The sequence below is a fragment of the Camelina sativa genome, chromosome 1 (genome assembly GCF_030686135.1).
Source record: "Camelina sativa cultivar CO46 ecotype springtype chromosome 1, ASM3068613v1".
Lineage (NCBI taxonomy): Eukaryota > Viridiplantae > Streptophyta > Magnoliopsida > Brassicales > Brassicaceae > Camelina > Camelina sativa.
This window is the reverse complement of record NC_141880.1, coordinates 14,554,497-14,572,629: the sequence shown is the minus strand read 5'-3', so window position 1 is coordinate 14,572,629 and position 18,133 is coordinate 14,554,497. Positions and strand designations below refer to the sequence as shown.

Sequence of the window (18,133 nt, the reverse complement as noted above, 5' to 3'; positions counted from 1 at the left end):
CAATACCTTGAAATAGGGTTAGTCAAATCTTGTGTTCATGTTCTAGAATGGTTGTTAACTATTGAATTTCTTGTTTCATTTTCCCATTGATCATTAATCACTGAAATACCCTATAGGGTAATGTTTTAATCCCATTAGCTTTAGCTATTTAGGACTCTTGCAAATCTTTACTGTATCATTAGTGCTTGTAGATTCGACCCGGCATATACTAACTCACGATTAAGCTAAGTGTATCAAAATAAATACTCGAGCAATCAAAGGCAACAATTTAATTTGACGAACTGAATTGTGCATAAAACAAGGAAAACAGCCGATTTGCCCACAAACTTAGAGGGGATATTAAACTTGATATTTTAAAGGATTTAATAAGATTTGCCAAATTGTCACATACAGGATAAAATGTCCCGCTCTGCATTTTTTCACTCATGTGTTTCGTTTTCTAAATACTATGGCTAAGAAAAAGCTATATGTCCCTTGGGTAGAGGATAAGAACAGTAACATGCGTATGCTGCACATATCCCATATGGATGACCTCATTGCAAACAGCTCCATGAACATTTTGGAACCAGCTCATTTTGATGCCCAAGGGAATAAGCGTGAAGATGGTAGTGTTTTTTTTTTTTCCTACGTTGACACCAATATAAGCTTCACATAAGAAGTACAAGCCCTTTGTAATTAAAACCTTTTCTTTGAATTTGTTGAGAGTGTTGCAAGCAGATGAACCGATCGATTTGTTGGTCATCATCCTGAAACTGTTTCATTGCCAAAGCTTTCCCTTATCTCTGTATCTAATCAACTAGTTTTTCTTTTCAAATCATGTCTTGCGTTTGAGAGCTTCAACGACGGTGAGACTGGTGGAAGACAAATTTATCACCGGTAGGAAAGTTGCAGCAATCGATCCTTCTCTCCCAATTGTAATTTCCCTGGAAAATATATGTTGATTGAAGAAAGTTGGACTTTATAAACAAAACAAAAAAAGTTGTAGTTCATCTTTTGTAGTTGTATCCGACATTTTTTTTTTCTCTTGAAATCTTTCAAAATTCTACTCTCTATAGGTATGATTTTAATAGTCATATTTTTCAACTAAAAAACAAAGAAAAGGTCTCCTAGAATCATTTAAAGTAGAATTTTTTAAAAAAGTTGTGATATATTGAATAACAATAGACCAAGAGGGAGAAAGGTTAGTAGAAGCACCTATGACTGATGAAGGTTATTGTATTAAGTTTGAGAAAGCAAGAGAAGACACTCACAAAGAAAAGAAGAAGGAAACAAAACCTGAAAGAGATGGTAAAGAGTGTGGAAATGATGAATCTGAGAACCTGCAAGAAGAGGAGGAAAAATCACAATCAAGTTATGAGAATGAGGGAGAAAGAGACCTCACTGTGAATGCTAGTGAGACAAAGAGTCAAGAAGACAAGAAACACTCACAAGAGTGTGTACTGAAGAAAGAGTCGAGCAATGAACAAAACGAGAAATACAAGTTGCTGAAAGTTGAGTGTTATACTCAAAAGTCCAAAGTCAAGGCTGTTGAAAAAAGAGAAGAAATTAAGGTCAGTGAACAGATGATTGGTGTCATGCTACATAAAAGGGAGAAAGTTGTAAGTCAAGAACTCAAGGATGAGAGAGAACAAATGAGTGATAAGTCCAAAGGAGAGATCCACGATGAAGCAAAAATAGAAAAGGGGAAAACCTCAATCATTGCCAAGAGAAAAACTAAACTCATTGATCAGAAATTTGATGAGTTAAGTCGAAACCTGAGAAGATCAAGTATGATAGTGAAGTTGAGGACGAAAGAAGCACTACAAGTAAAGACAGAGAAATAAAGGTCAAGGAGACAAAGACTATGGTTCAGAAAACTGAGAACCACAAGTCTGTCATGTTCAACAAAGATACCAATCAGAGAGAGATGAGCTTACCTAAGAGGGAAGAAGGGCTGGTTGGAGATACAACCAACATGGACGTGGAAAAAGTTCATGGGAAACTAGAAGCAGAAGTGGTGAGAACACACAAAACTGTTGGAACAAAGCAAGAGAACAACAATGGTTCTCAAAATTTAACTAAACCAGTGAGCACAAAGTTCTTAGAGAAGCAACAAGAGACTGAGAAAAGAGAGGTGGAGTTACCTTTGAAGCTAGAGAGAAATAGAGATTACAGCAAGAGGGAGTCTCAAGCCTTTGATTCCAGAAAAAGCTCATTTACTATGCCAGTTCAAGGAGAAGAGATTCAAAGCGTTGTTGAAAGCAAGGAAGAGAGTACAATCTCAGAAGAAGAGAACAAAGAAAATTAAATCCTGAACTGGAAGACAATATACAAGGGAGGATCTACAACAAAACCTGAAGCAGATGCATCGAAATCAAAGAGAAGAAGAAGAGAGGAAGTTACCATGGTGGTATGATCCGCACCTCACCAAGAATGAGATTGGAGACATGGGTTCCACGCAAAAGCACCTGCAGAAATCAACTGTGTTAGGAGAAAACCAGAGGAAATCCAAGAAGAAAATCACTCCAGAGAAAGTTAGAAAGATAAACAAAGAGATTCCTGGAGAATAAGTGCTTGAGGGAGATTGAGATGAAGAAACTAATTTGGTGGGATGAGAAGACAATCACAGAGAAGAAGATTGAAGACGCACAAAAGCACCTGAGCAAAAGGGAACTTCAAGTCTTAGCTGAAATCGATGTGATGATTCTCGAAGAAATTGGAGAGCATCTGAAGAAGAAACGAGCTAAAGAGAGAAACACAATAAGGGAGATAAATTCAAGAAGAACAAGAAAATGAGGGAGAAGAATTTACTTGTATGTAATGATTTGAACTCTCTTGGAGAAGAGACTGATGGTCGGATTCATGCTCCTGGGTATATGCAGAGGAAGAAGCCCCATGTTTCTGTTAAGGTTGGTAAAAAAGAAGAGAAATCTGAGATGAAGAACAAATTTGAGAAAAAGATGGTTTTGCAGGAACTGAGAGGATCTATAGAATTTGGAATGATGAGGGAGCTAGTGATGTTACCAGCAAGGGTAACAAATGTTGTGAAACGATTTTGTTCATGGAGCAAGAAGTTCTTTGGAGAAGTACAAGAAGTAAAAGGGATCAAATCCCTGGATTGGAATTTGGGAATTTTGGGGATTAATCAAAAGATGAGAGAGGGAGTGTTGGAATCTCATCTTTGATTAATCCTGCACAAGAGATTCAAATGTGAGAGAGTAGTTAGAAGACAAGGAAGAGTAGATGAAGAATCGTAAATGAGAAGAAGAAGAGAAGAAGAAGGTGTTCTGTCGTAGGAGAAAGAAGAAGAAAGAAGAAAGAAGAAAAAGGGCCAATGGGTCATGTTACTGTATTCATGCCCAACTAGTTGAGTGGGTTTGTTTTGTGAAGCTAACAGAACAATTATGTCTTAAGTAGGTTAAAAAGTAAAAGTAGTATAAATATGATTTGTAATGAATCTGGACAAATTAAGGAGAATGAGAGGTTAAGCAAGTGGCTGACCAAAATCTTTCAACCCCATCACAGGACGGTATGCGATCACACCTAAACGGTATACTTACAGAAAGGCGTATAGCTTTTTCGGGTTTGATCCGATTGACAAGCAATACAAAGCATTGTCCATGCAATACAAGGCATTGTCCATGCCTTATCCATCTGGTCCTGGTCATCGTAAAATACTTACATTTGGAGATGGAGATATGAGCTGGAGAAAGATCAAATGTCCCTTAAGACGACCTGGTTTTAAAAGTGAAGGGCTATGCATTAATGGGGTTTTGTATTTCTTAGCTGAGAGAAATGAATTATCATTTGATTATGTGATAGTTTGCTTTGATGTTAGGTCTGAAAAATTTACCTTTATTGACGTTGAAAGGTTTTGTCGATTAATAAACTACAAGGGCAAATTAGTCGTGATTTATTGGGAGGATGATGTCGACATTTATGAGATTTGTTATTATGTTGGGGACGATCTCGAGAAGTATTTGGAGGATAATCTTGATGTTGATACCACTAATGAGTTGCATGTGTGGGTTCTAGAGGATGTTGGGAAAGCGGAATAGTCGAAATATGCCTACACTTGGACCGATGATAAATTCTTCCGTCGTCACGTTTCCATCGCTGGAGTAACTGCTTCAGGTGAAATAGTGTTTTCGATGCGCAAGTATACACCTAAAGAACCGTTTTATGTTTTCTACTTCAATCCCGAAAGGAACACTCTCCAACATGTTGAAATCCAAGGTTTTGGTGAAGCATTTAAGCAACCTTGTAGCGTTCGCACCTTTGTAAACCACATAGAGGATCTTGATGTTAACAATTTAGAACTACTCAAATCATTCCATCCTCCATTGGAAGAGACAGGATATGTAGAGCCATCAGATTCTGAATCAGACTATGAAGGAGAAGAAGAAAATAGGGAAGATCATTTGAGTTAGGTGAAAGGATGGGCATGTCATTTTGTGCTCTTATGTAACACCTGCGAACCAATTTCTGTTTATTGGGAAGGGGTGTTGATCGACACCAAGGGGAGTGTCGATCAACACCATCAATGTTTGGTTCGACCAGGTTGTTTTTAATTGTCATTTCTGGTTTGGTTTGATTTGATTGGATTGTCTAAACCATGTATATAAGGGAAAACTCGTCCTAGGTCGTAGAAAGAGGTTGTCTTGGCCGTTCTAAGAGAAAAGAGAGAAGAAAGGTATTCTTGAGAGTTTGGAGGCTTTTGGAGAGATTCTTGGCTTGTGTGGTGAGATCTGTTGTTGTGGAGTGGAGATCTGGTGCTAGGAACATTGGAGGCTTTTGGAGAGATTCTTGGCTTGTGTGGTGAGATCTGTTGTTGTGGAGTGGAGATTTGGTGCTAGGAACAAAGGAGAAGGCTTCCAAGGGTTGGATTCGTCTTTGTTGAGTCAGAATCTTCCTGCAAAAGAGGTGAGTGCATGACCATGGCTTATCTAAGCCTGAGAATCCTTTGTTTGATTGATTTGCTGTGTTTTGTGGTGTTGTTCTTGCTTGTGGTGGTTGTGTTATGGTTGTTATAGGTTCCTGAAGCTTTTGGGTGAGTTTGGAGCGGATTGGAGATGATTGGAAATGGAGATTCAACGATCGGCTTAGCGCAGAACGCGACTGCGGAGTCGATGTCGATCGACACCATGTTTGGGCCAGTGTCGATCGACACCACTTTGGTGTCAGTCGACACCAACTTGTCTGATTCGTGATTTTCCTGGTTTGTTGTGTTTGTTTGTTTGTTGTTTGGTAAACATGGGAATCTCAGTTGCTTGTGTGTATAGCCTAGTAGATGGGAGGATTGCCTCACTAAGTATTTATGATAATACTTACGCATCTCAATTGTTGTTTGTGGTGTGCAGGTATGTGACGTGGAATCATGGCGATGAGGAGGAGGATGATCTAGGGTCTCTTTTGTGTATTGGTGGTTACATTGTTTATGTTGGAACATTGGATAGAGTTATGCTAAGTTGTTGGATAGATTGGTTAGGTGTGTTATTGTATTGATGATGTATTGGTTTTGTATTATTGGTATGTTTCCGCTGTGCTTAATGGTTATTGTTGGTTTAATGATGAGTTGTGGTTTGGGTTGGTTAATTAAGTAGTATGAGATTCTTAATTATATATATTGTATTTATAAAAAAAAACAGGTCGGGTTGTTTCAGTTTGGTATCAGAGCCTTTACGGTTCTAGGATGGTTAAGTGGATGGTTAGAGCGGTTAGGAATTTAATTGAGTGAATTATTTTCCTTTTTGCTTGATGCATGATGTTGTGTGATGGAATTGATTATGAGTAATTAGTCAATTTGCATGCAGTATGGAGTCCTAGTATCATCCTCTTCGAGCCTTCAATGAGATTTACGGAAACAACAAATCAACTTAATACAATTAAATAAAAACAAATCATAATTTAGTTTAGATTTTTCAATATTTTCTTAACGAAATTATAATAATTAATTATGATTAGTATAGATGGAAAGAATAAAAAATACAGAAATTATATATATGTAAAGTTGTAAACTAATTATAGAAAATGTGTACTGTATATCCTACATCGACTAAATATTTTGGAATATGGTTCATGATCACTATAAATATATCACTAACATGTTTTGAGTACAAATGAGCAGGAAGCTTGATTTATCAGGTATCCAAATTTAATAGTTTAATTTGGTTCTATATTTGAGCATATATAAACTTTTAAAAAGTAAATATATTTTAATATATTTACGTTTTTAAAAAGTTTAAGAGATTATAAATATTTAAATTTTTATAGAATGTTTAAATTTTTATAAATATTTGAACTCCGCCGAAAATTTAAAATATAATAATATATTTAAGTCCCTAAAATATTAAGTAATAATAATATTTTTACTCTTAAAAATTTTAAAATATATAAAAAAGTTTGAGTTAAACCTCTTAAAACATGTATTTTTATCAAACTATAAATTAAATTTGTTTTTTACATTTTTGCTCAGATTTGATATATTAAATATTAACTTATAAATGATAACCTAAATATATCTAATCTCACTATAAATACAATGGTTTCCTAACTATTGAAATATCTCACACTAAAATTTAACAAGCAACTTCTCCTCTTTTGACGACAAACCAAAATAAAGAAAAACTCATCCTCTTACAAAACTACTATCCGATATTGCGGTGTGTCTATCCTCTTAAAAAACTACTATCCGATATTGCGGGGTGTCTATTCTCTTACAAAACTACTATCCAATATTGCAATGTATCGGTTTCCGTGAAAAGCTACATTCTACAAACTACTTACTCTATTAAGATTTCCAATTTACTGTATAACCCCAAATATACAAATAAACACTATATAAACAAAGAACATAAGTCAAAATAAAAAACTACATTACAAAAATACAAATTACAAAAAAAAATAACTACCAAAATATTTAATCCCGTGCTGTAGTGAAAAGACCTGACCCGTTTTTTTTAAATAATAAAATAATAAATAATAAAGAAACTACAACTAGTGGTCCCATACCCACTAGCCACTTAACCACAAACACAACCAACAGCGGAAATAACAGATACCAGTATCTAATAAATAATAAAATAAATAATAACCAATAATCAAATTTATCAATAATCAATAACCAATCATCAGAAAACATGGAACCAGCAACCTAGCAATGTTTCTAAAGACCCAACTCTAGCAACCTAGCAATGCCAGACAATATCCAATCGAGTCCCTAGAACATCCTCCTCTTCATTGCCCTGATTCCACGATCACAGTTTGCCTTTACCTGCACCACAAACACAAATTGCAATGCTTGAGTATTTTATAAACACTCAGTAAGGCAATCTTCCCATCTACTGGGCTATACACACAAGCAATAGAGACATCTCTAACCATCAATAAACAATCAACAATCAACAATAACAAACCAGGACTCAACATCGACTGACACCAACATGCATCGACCGACACCAGTTGGAGGTTGCGTCGACCGACGCAAGATCTGCATCGACCGATGCAAGGCTAACTTGCATCGACCGATGCTCCCATTGCATTGACCGACGCATGCTCGACATAGCACGAAAACCCTAGATTTTACGCGCTGTCCTCGCATTTGCATCGACCGATGCACAGAGTGCATCGACCGATGCAATGCCGAGCATCGTTTTCCCCCAAAGCTTCTCGCCGGATTTTCGTTCCTATAACCACAAAACACAATCCCAAGCAACAAGAAAGCTTCCAATCGTCACAAATACCAATCTAACATGCCTAACAACACAAAACAAGCAAATCAGAGATATCTCCAGCTTAGATAAGCCATGGTCATGCACTTACCTTTGCCACAGAAGAAATCCGACCCAAACACATGAAGAAAACGTTCCTAGGAAGCTCCTACAACAATCCCAGCTACAGATCTCTACAGAAACAACTTCCAACCCCAAGAAATCACCAAGAACACTCAAGAACACCAAGAACTCTTCTCTCTCTCTTTCGTTTCTCTCAAAAGCGGATAAACACGCCTAATGAGACAAAACTCGATTATAAGGGTTTTTCCTAACCCAAAATGCAGCGTTTAACTTAAGTAAAACCGCATAAAACTGAACCTGCATCGACCGATGCAATCCCCTAAACTGGGATTTTGGTTCGGGGATGTTACAATTCTCCCCCACCAATATAGATTTGTCCTCGAATCTCGAACAACCATCAGCCAAGGACTCCCGTGCAACCGTCTCCACGGCCCGCACTTCTACGACCGATCTACGAAAGGTCACTTCTAGGCGATAGACTCACGCTCTAGGCATTATTTGCTTTCGACTTTTGGACTTTCCTTTTACTCACAGGCCTAAACCTTGAGTTTTTATTGGCTCCTCATCAGACCGAAGCCTGCATGCCATAATATATAAGGAAGTCCAATACTCGTCTCTCGGGTTGCCACCCTACAGCGCGCCCCCGGATCGTCATCCGAAATCGATATACCAACCATACTCCCAAGCCACAAAGTCTTAGAATATGACGGTACTAGGAGAACCTAAGTTCCCAAGAGTCGCGAGCAAACAATTCTGAACACGTCTGAGTCATATCCTGATATGATCATGAAACCATCCAAGACGACTCTTGAGCCTTGTTCAACACAAACGAAATCAAAGATCAATTCTTACAAACAAACTACTATTTGGGATACATTCTTACCTCACTTAGAGCATATATCAAAGTGGAATCAGTCCAATTAGAGTTTGTCTGAAGGAGTTATTTATGTTACAAATCAGGTGAACTCATGGCTATGCGATTTGGACCTACGAGCATTCAACGGAGGATTCCAACCAATTCAGACAGATTCAAGATATGAACCAAACTGTTATGGAATCTTGATCCATTCCAGAACCATGGAGAACTGGAATCACATTGAGATCAGTTTATATGGGAAAGATATGGATATTTCAAGTCAGCGGATCTATCTGAGTTCCAGTTTTACGTCTGAGAAAAACATTGTATTACACAGACCAGTTATGCAACAATTTTGACACGAAATCAGTTGGAGGATTTCAATGGATCTCTTGTGTTTCCAACAAGCCCAAGAACACAAGATTTGGCTAACAAACCACAAAGTTACGCTTCATTTGCCAAAAGAGGTCAATCTAGTTCTTCACATGAAGAGTTTTAGGTCCAATTGGTTTAGGTGCTTCCAGAATTATGTTTGGCAACCAGGAGGTGTTTGTACTAATCCCAAGGGGAAGAAATGGTACAGACAATGTTGTTTCTCATCAGCAATTTAGATCAAAGAGTCAAAGAGAGAGAAGAAAAAAGAAACATATAATGGGTCAATTCAAGAGTTTATGGCCAAAGTGAGCATGGAAAATTCTAGTGGGGACGTTGTCTATCAAGTCCAGTCTACTTTCAGCCTAATACAAGCCCAAGAAAGGCCAAAATAATCACTTTATTTTGTGGTCTAAGAAGAGTGACGAAAATAAGAGATACATTCACCAAAAGTCACTTTGGAGGAAGGAAACATGCACCAAGAGTTTGGTCTTCATTCAACTTAGTATCTTTAATGTTTTTAGTTTCAAGAATAATCAATACTTGGCTTTGTGACCAAGTTTTCTATCCCTATATAAACACATGTAATCTCATTTGAGAAAATCAAGAAATCTTTTATCTTTTATTTGAGAGTGATAAACTCCTTTGTTCCTTTTGGAACTTGTTCTTTCTCCTTGGTGGGTTACATCAAAGAGTTCTCTTTGGTGGGTTACATGAAAGAGTTTTGGTATATCAAGTGATTCCGCCACACTTGACGTTGCCATTCAGTAGCTGAGGATTGAAGAGTCGTTACAAGAGAGTCTAGGGCACAAGGATTTTTGGGATTCGTCTCACGCCTTGTCATCTGTCTCTGCGAAGTTTCTATCTAAAGTTCCACCGCCTTGCTTTGTTTGGTTTGTTTTAAGAGAGCTTGGGGCATAAGGATTTTCGATTTTATCTCACGCCTTATCATCCAGCTTCGCGAGCCATCGGAGTTCTAGGATTATCAGTCTACCTACCTTAGAGCGTCGATTCCTTGGGAGGATCACATCATATCCCTATCCAGGTTTCCTTTCCGTGGCTCGCGTAAGACAACACGATCCCCTCACTGGAATACCTCATTGCCACATAAAGATCATCTATCTGCCCCACCGGCCGCCACAAAGGCCAAACCAATGTCCTAAACAGGACCGCCACCAAGGCCAAACAAATGTCCTAAACAAGACCGCCACAAAAGCCAAACAAATGTCCTAAACAGGACCGCCACAAAGGCCAAACAAATGTCCTAAACAGGACCGCCACAAAGGCCATCTGTCCCGAAGGACCGTCACAAAGACCTTCTGTCCCGAAGGACTGTAACAAAGACCATCTGTCCCGAAGGACCGTCGCAAAGACCATATATCCCGAAGGACCGTCACAAAGACCATCTGTCCTGAAGGACCATCACAAAGATCATCTGTCCCGAAGGACCGCCTGAACAGGCACTCTGGCTAAACATCCCGCCACAAAGGCCACACAATTGGCTAAACATCCCGCCACAAAGGCCACACAATTGGCTAAACATCCCGCCACAAAGGCCACACAATTGGCTAAACAGCCCGCCACAAAGGCCACACAATGTCTCAAAAGACCGCCACACCCGAGCACAATGACTTAAAAGTATGCCACGAAGGCCACACTAGCCCCTCCAAGGCTCACAACCACTAAAAATGGACAATTCTAACTCCCATAAAACTTTCTATTTTTAGAACTTTCCACTTTTGGAATCTTTCCTCTTTTAGAAACTTCTAATTCAGGAAACTTTCCCTCAACACCTTCACAGTCCCAAAGGACTCTCAACAAAGAAATCTTCTTCTTCAGAAGTTCCTAAATCCTCCTCTCGAGAACCCTCACTGGTCTCACTTCCAAAGTCATGTTGGGCTGAAGATCCTCAGGAATCTTACCCAAGAACTGATCATCCTTACGAAGACACTTCCGGAACATAGACACATGGAAAACCTTATGGAATGCTCGCATAACCTCAGGTAACTCCAGTCTATATGCCACTGGTCCAACTCGCTATATCACTTTGAACCGACCGATATAACTCGGACTGAACTTAGTCTCAGTCAATGACCTGTTTGGACCCTGCAACATGGCCATCTTGAGGTACACTCTATCTCCAACCTGAAACTCAAGATGTCTCCTCCTCCTATCGGCATAAATCCTCTGCCGATCCTGAGCTTCCTTCATGTTCAGCTTGAGAACCCGAATCTTCTCTGAGGTCTCCTGAACAAAATATGCCCCGTACATGCTCCTCTCCCCCACCTGAGTCCAACATAACAGTGTACGACACGGCCTCCCATACAAAGCCTCATAAGGAGCCATGCCAATAATGGCTTGGTAACTGTTGTCGTAAGCAAACTCTACCAAGCTCAAGTGATCTGCCCAATGGCCACCCCAATCCAACAGACACATCCTCATCAAATTCTCCAACGTCTGGTTCGTCCTCTCTGACTGTCTATCTGTCTGGGGATGATAAGCTGTACTCATATGCACCTTAGTGCTCATCTCTGCCTGAAACGCTCTCCAGAACACCGAAGTGAACTTGGAATCCCTCTCAGACACAATGCTCACAGGCACCCCATGCAACCTGACTATCTCCTTCACATATTTTTTAGCCAAGACCGTTGCTCCTTCCGACTTCTTAATGGCCTGAAAATATGCCGATTTAGTCAACCGGTCCACAATGACCCAAATAACATCAAACGTCATGAACACTGGCAAACCAACCACGAAGTCCATAGTAATCATATCCCACTCCCATTCTGGAATGGGAAGACTCTTCAACAATCCACCTGGTACCTGAATCTCAGCCTTCACTAGCTGACATACATCAGACTTCACAACCCAACTACCCACGTCCTTCTTCATCCCGACCCAATGATAGTACCTCTTGAGATCACTATACATCTTAGTAGCTCCTGGATAAATAGAGAACATGCTCGCATGAGCCTCTCTCACGATCTCCTGTCTTAACTCCTCATCCATAGGCACACAAATCCGCCCATGCACCAAAATAGTACCATTAGCCGAAACCTGATACTCTGAATCAATAACTTTTGAGGCATTCACCAGCCCAAAATCCTTCTCCTGAGCCAACCACACTCTGCTCAACAATCTGCTCTATCAGCTGCAACCAAAATCCAACGGCTCCTGAGAAACCGCACACAAGCTCAACGCACTGATCTCCCCTACCAGAGACTCCATATCCTGCTCCTGAGCCGAAGCAGCCCGCTTCCAACTCAAAGCATCAGCAACCAAGTTAGCCTTACCAGGGTGATAGGCTATCTCCAAATCATAATCCGCCACCAGCTCCATCCACCGCCTCTGCCTCAAATTCAGTTTGGGCTGAGTGAACATATACTTTAGGCTCTTATGATCTGTAAACACCTGTACCTTTGCACCATAAAGATAAGATCTCCAAATCTTCAGGGCAATAACTACAACACCCATCTCCAAGTCATGAGTAGGATAGTTGTCCTCATGCTTCCGCAACTGCCGCGAAGAAGAGGCAATCACCTTCCCATGCTGCATCAATACACACCCCAAACGAACTCTGGATGCATCTGTATACACCACATAGGGTTCTCCCTGCCCAGGCAAATCCAACACTGGAGCGGTAGTCAACATCTCCTTCGGGCTTGCAAAGCCTTCCTCACACTCTTGTGACCAAATAAAAGAAACATCTTTCCCTGTCAACTTAATCATAGAACATGCTCTGCTCGCAAACCCCTGCAAAAACCTCCTGTAGTAACCTGCTAACCCAAGAAAACTCCTGATCTCCGTGGCATTCTGCGGTCTAGGCTAATCCCTGATAGCCTGAATCTTCTCCGGATCTACAGAGACCCCATCTGCAGACACAATGTGACCCAGAAAACCCATCTCACGCTGCCAGAAACTACACTTGCTCAACTTAGCAAACAACTTCTGCTCACGCAGCTTCCCTAGAACTGCTCTCAAATGCACTGCATGCTCCTCAGGACTCTTAGAATAATCCAGGATGTCGTCGATGAAAATGATGACAGACACGTCCAGAAACTCCTGAAACACACTGTTCATCAATCTCATAAACGCAGCTGGTGCGTTAGTCAACCCAAACGGCATCACCACAAACTCATAATGCCCATATCTCGTCCTGAAAGCAGTCTTCCTCACATCTGCCTCATCTATCGGGATCTGATGATAACCCGACGCCATATCTATCTTGGAGAACCAAGTAGTACCTCTCAACTGATCCAACAACTCATCGATCCTCGGAAGAGGGTACTTGTTCTTCACAGTGACCTGGTTAAGACCCCTGTAATCAATACACAAGTGGAAACTCCCATCCTTCTTCTTAACGAATAACACCAGCGCTCCCCACGGTGATACACTAGGACAGATGAACCCCCTATTTTCTTCCTCAGCTCTACCAGAGTAATAAACAAGTATACTGACATCAACTCACCACCACTCAGATATCAACATCTTTTGTCCATCCAATAACCTCTAGTAACTTGTTTCTTAGGAAAACTTCCATAAGATAGTTTATTACAAAGTTAGCTTTTCTCTTAGCAATTCTCCATAGCAAATCATCAATACGAACATAATAAAACAAACAAGTACCATACGTTCGCACATTCTGATTCACCGCGTTAAATGCTTTGCAAGCCGCCAACTCAAACCTCTTGCCTTGTCTCCCTCAGAAAGCTTACTAAAATCTTGAATCTAGCAGCCCTGTCCATCCCAATGAACGTAATCCAACATAGTCGCAACGATTAGATTATCCTGCCATGAAGGCTTCTCGTGAACTCATGTATCTGGTAAAAATGCCTTTCCTGGTTCGTACCTGATGCAACTCCCCTTCCCGGGACTCCAACACCACTGGCTGCACAACCCGGACGCAATAGCCACACATTCATGACCACTCTGATCCCAAAACCTTGACCCATTGGTCAACACAGCCCAAAACCCAAGATTAACCTCCATCAATCCCTCGAGGTCTACATTCAGTCGTTATGTCTATACTCACGTCCTAGGCATTGCTTGCTCCCAACTCTACCACCCTTAGGTTGCAACGTTCGAGCTATACCGATCTCACTCTCAGACCACCATCTTCGAGTTATACCGTCTCACTCTTGGACTAATATCCTTAAGATCTCGGTATCAGGGGAACTACTCATACCCTCAGGGTAACATCATCCCCTCTGCCACTCTCGGAGCCCCCAGCCCCTCGAGCTATTGGTATCCTGGGAAAACCGCCATCCTCTCAAGAGCAACAATCCTTAAAGACTATAAACATCATTCGACCAGAGGTACTTCCCGTGGTACAAATATAACATTACAATGTTACACCTACACCCTCATCTTCTAATATCCAACTGGATCACCCACCAAACAGAGGTATATCTGCTCCAACTACATATGAACACCTATCTGCCCCTCTAGGCTCGATACCTCTCAAGAAGAATCTTGTACTGGTCATCTACAACTGCTCCATCTTCCTAACAAAAGATGGATAGTCCTCAACATCCGCAGCCCTCGGCTGCACCCCGCCACATGCGGTACAACTGGAGCCTGCACTGGTACCCCTCTCGGTAACCGCTTGATAACTCTCTAATTTACATGTTTTTAGCATCCTTTTTTGTCCTTATTTTGCATTGTTCATACCCTTAACTTAGCATTTTTAGCATATTTAGGGTGTTGCATTTTTGCATTTGCATATTTTGGATGAAAACAGGTGCTTAAGAGCCTAAAATGGAAAAACAAGGACAAACCTGAGCATGTACCCGAAGGAGCCAACGAACTGGAAGAACATGTCCGAACCCCAACACGATCGAGGAGGATCCAAGAGCCGGAAGAACAACCCAAAGATCTACCCGAGGAGTAACCCAACTTCATCCTCGTGTACCCAATCGAGTGGACCATCGGGCGGGTCTGGGAAGGTAGGTCAAAGGGGTTTCCATATATAAACCCCTCCTCTCCTTCCTCGCAAACGAGCACGCCGCAGACTCTCAAACCAGAGAGCGAGAGCTTCTGTGAGAGAACTGAGCGACTCAAACACTTTTCCCTTTTGCTTTAGATTTTATTTCATAACTTTTTATCATTTCTTTAGATTTCTTTCTTGTACTCTTATCCCTCTACTTTATCGTTTAATATAATGCAATTTTTTTTCATATTTGTTGTTATGTTGCTTGCTATGATTTCCGAGTAGTGAAGTAAAGTTTCTAGGGATGGGATAGATGATTTTGTGTTCTTGATCGGTTAGGATGTCTTAGTTGATTGAATATGATTAATACATTTCCATCTAGATTGGTGTTCTTAATGCTGTCAACAAACCGAGAGGGTGAGATTAGATCTAAGGTGTTTTACCACCGAGAGGTGTAGATGAGATACTTGAATCAACCAATGCTAGAGGTTTACTCACTTAGCCTAAGAGATTAGATGAGTAAGGGTTTTACTGACAATAATGAATTGGATCTTAATGCCTGCTTGGTCATGTTTCTCCAACGAGAGTTGGGTAGGGGAGTGATCAAGGTTGATTGTTTCTATCACAAGAGTGTTTTAACAAGTTTTTAGAGATTCATTTTCTAGGAAATTTTTGCTTGAGGCATGTAAGGCATCTGTCATGGTTAGGAACATTTAGGATTCGATTACCCCATCCTTAGAAGCTTTCGTATTTTAATTGCTTGCATTTTCATTCATCACTCGATCTCTTACCCGATTAGGTATACAATAACCTGTATCGAGTAACCCCTCGAGTTGTCCATATTTCATTTGCTTACTCGACCACCCCACCCGATCCTGCACTCGAATGCTTGCATCGAGTGCTTAGGTCTTGTGATTCTTTGTTTATATTCTTTTCTTTTATTATTTTAGGATTGTTAGATAAAACTCATAATTGCTTGGCTTGACTTGCATTGTTCAGATTGCATCCTTCCTGCTAGCATAAACAACCATTTGGATTGATAACCCTTTGTACTACAAATGGATAGGGAATTGATACCCTGGGTGAAAAACCTGTTTATCAATTTGGCGCTGTTGCCATTTGGTTGTTTTTAATTTGCTACGTTTAGGATTTCAACACTTGCTAGATCAAGTTCTTTTGTTTATATTGGTTCGGAGTCTGACTTGTTTGCTTTCGTTCTTGTTTGTTTTGAATCTCAGGTACAACCCGAGCACCCACCCGACCCGTCACTCGATCACCTAGATCGAGTAGACCATCGTGTACACACTCGACTAATTTCCTGTGCATGCAAACAAGATCCAAAGGTAGCCAGAACCTGAGTCCTTTCATCAACAATATCGACAGGCCAAGGCTACTCAGACAATAACAAGTTCAACCGCAACCAGCAATCATTGAGGAGACAATAAACAATCAAAACAGTCCACCAGCTCCTCAAGCAAGGACCAACATAGGAGCAGGAGATGCTCCTTCTACTCACACTCAAAGGAATGGCATTGTGCCACCTGCTGTCCAGAACAACACTTTTGAGATCAAGAGTAGTCTCATCCATATGATACAGAATAATAAGTTTCATGGATTGCCAATGGAGGACTCATTGTATCATCTGGATGAATTTGATAGGCTCTGTAGCCTCACAAAGATAAATTGAGTTAGTGAGGATGGATTCAAACTCAGGCTTTTCCCATTCTCATTGGGAGACAAAGCACACATCTGGGAGAAATCACTCTCCAAGGAGTCCATCACCACTTGTGAAGCGTGCAAGAAGGCATTCCTGCCCAAATTCTTCTCCAACTCCAGAACCGCAAGGCTGCGAAATGACATTTCCAGCTTTGTTCAGAAGAACAATGAAACGTTCAGTGAAGCTTGGGAATGTTTCAAGGGATACACTACCAGATGTCCTCATCACGACTTCAGCAATGCGTCATTGCTAAGTACACTTTACAGAGGAGTGGTCCCCAAGATACGGATGTTGCTGGACACCGCAAGCAATGGTAACTTCCTCAACAAGGATGTTGATGAAGGTTGGGACCTAGTGGAGAACTTGGCTCAATCTGATGGGAATTACAATGAGGAGTACGACCGCAATGTGCGATCTATAGGAGAGGAAGATGCCAAGTACAAGAGGGACATGAATGCCCTCAATGACAAGCTCGACAAGCTCCTCAACCAGCAGCAGCATGTTCATGCAATATCACAGGAAAAGTAGTTTTTACAGCAAGATGGGGAGACAATACATATAGAGGATGTAAACTACATCAACAACCAAGGAGGATACAACAAAGGGTACAACAACTACAAGCCGAATCCAAACCTGTCTTACCGAAACCCGAATATTGCCAATCCTCATGACCAAACTTACCCATCTGCAGTTCAAGGGAACCAGGTCCAACAGAAACCTTTTGTCCAGTACAATCAAGGCTATGCACCTAAGCAGCAGTACTTTGGCAACTACAACGAACCACCTAGATTCCAACAAAATCACGGCCCGCAGAACCAATCACAAGAGGCTGAGTTACGCGGCCTACTTCAGCAAATGATTCAGAATCAGGCTTCAGCAGCTATGGACATCGCAAAACGGTTTACAGAGATGAGCAACAAGATCGACTCAGGATACAATGATTTGAACGCCTAGTACGAATCGCTCAATACTAAGTTTAGATACCTAGAAGGCCACCACAACAACCAACCAGCTCCAAAGCTCAACCAACTCCCAAGAAAAGCTGTTCAAAACCCTAAGGATTATGCCACTGCCCAAGCCATCTTCCTTGATGATGACTATGAGGATTACCTCATTGAAGACAGTGATGTTCAAGATGGGGAGGATATGGATCACTCAATGATAAATGAGGCCAAGTACTACATATCCGAGTATGAACCCGAGCCTTCACTCGAGAAGACTGATCGAGTTGATGATCGAGCACTGGTTGGAGGATCACAAATCAAAGAACCACCCGAAGCAGAACCCAATGACCTACCCGATGAGGGTGATCGGATGATACATCGAGTAGATGTTGAAACGAGAGATCAGCCTCAACTACATGTAGCAGCAGAAGGGGAGCTAGAGGAAAGGTTCAATGCTGCACTTGACATCCAACTGGAGGCACTTGCAAAGCGTATGGCCGCTCTCCTCGACGTAGGGACCTTTCTACGTCCGAAAGAACTTGG

At 40.9% G+C, this 18,133-nt stretch overlaps 1 protein-coding gene, 1 non-coding gene and 1 pseudogene across 51 annotated transcripts; 1 reads left to right on the top strand and 2 right to left on the bottom strand.

Moving 5' to 3' along the window:
• Positions 1-314: 314 nt before the first annotated feature.
• Positions 315-3,517, bottom strand: LOC104791928 (uncharacterized). 50 transcript variants are annotated; one of them, XR_015562198.1, is made up of 10 exons: positions 3,004-3,363; positions 2,791-2,880; positions 2,630-2,722; positions 2,383-2,447; positions 2,124-2,259; positions 1,917-2,012; positions 1,691-1,754; positions 1,429-1,524; positions 1,251-1,319; positions 315-923 (listed from the first exon to the last, which is right to left on the bottom strand). XR_015562198.1 is itself a non-coding variant. In XM_087459047.1 (10 exons), exons 6-10 carry the CDS (start codon positions 1,973-1,975, stop codon positions 871-873), a joined length of 297 nt encoding a protein of 98 aa, XP_087315173.1. In that variant the 5' UTR covers positions 1,976-2,012; positions 2,124-2,198; positions 2,383-2,447; positions 2,638-2,706; positions 2,791-2,910; positions 3,004-3,363; the 3' UTR covers positions 315-870. The 50 variants fall into 50 exon arrangements, 29 of the variants coding, with proteins under 29 accessions (XP_087315173.1, XP_087315190.1, XP_087315106.1 ...); XR_015562183.1 differs by lacking the exon at positions 1,691-1,754 and adding an exon at positions 1,755-1,799 and having other exon boundaries at positions 1,276-1,319; positions 2,124-2,198; XR_015562184.1 differs by having other exon boundaries at positions 1,276-1,319; positions 2,124-2,198.
• LOC147949929 (F-box protein At2g15640 pseudogene) lies at positions 3,498-17,600 on the top strand (annotated as a pseudogene).
• On the bottom strand, positions 16,773-16,879 carry LOC147949930 (small nucleolar RNA R71). The gene has a single exon (XR_015565349.1). It is a non-coding gene; the product is annotated as a small nucleolar RNA R71 (small nucleolar RNA).
• Positions 17,601-18,133: the final 533 nt, after the last annotated feature.

Excerpts from the sequence above, each read along its gene's own strand:
- LOC104791928 (XM_010517939.2), bottom strand. The coding sequence starts at position 3,042 with ATGAACAAAATCGTTTCACAACATTTGTTACCCTTGCTG. Across the intron at positions 2,723-2,790 it reads GTTCAAATCATTACATACAA|CTCGTTTCTTCTTCAGATGC; the intron begins GTAAATTCTTCT and ends TTCTCTCTTTAG. Across the intron at positions 2,448-2,629 it reads CCTTTTGCTCAGGTGCTTTT|GTGCTTTTGCGTGGAACCCA; the intron begins GTGCGTCTTCAA and ends TGATTTCTGCAG.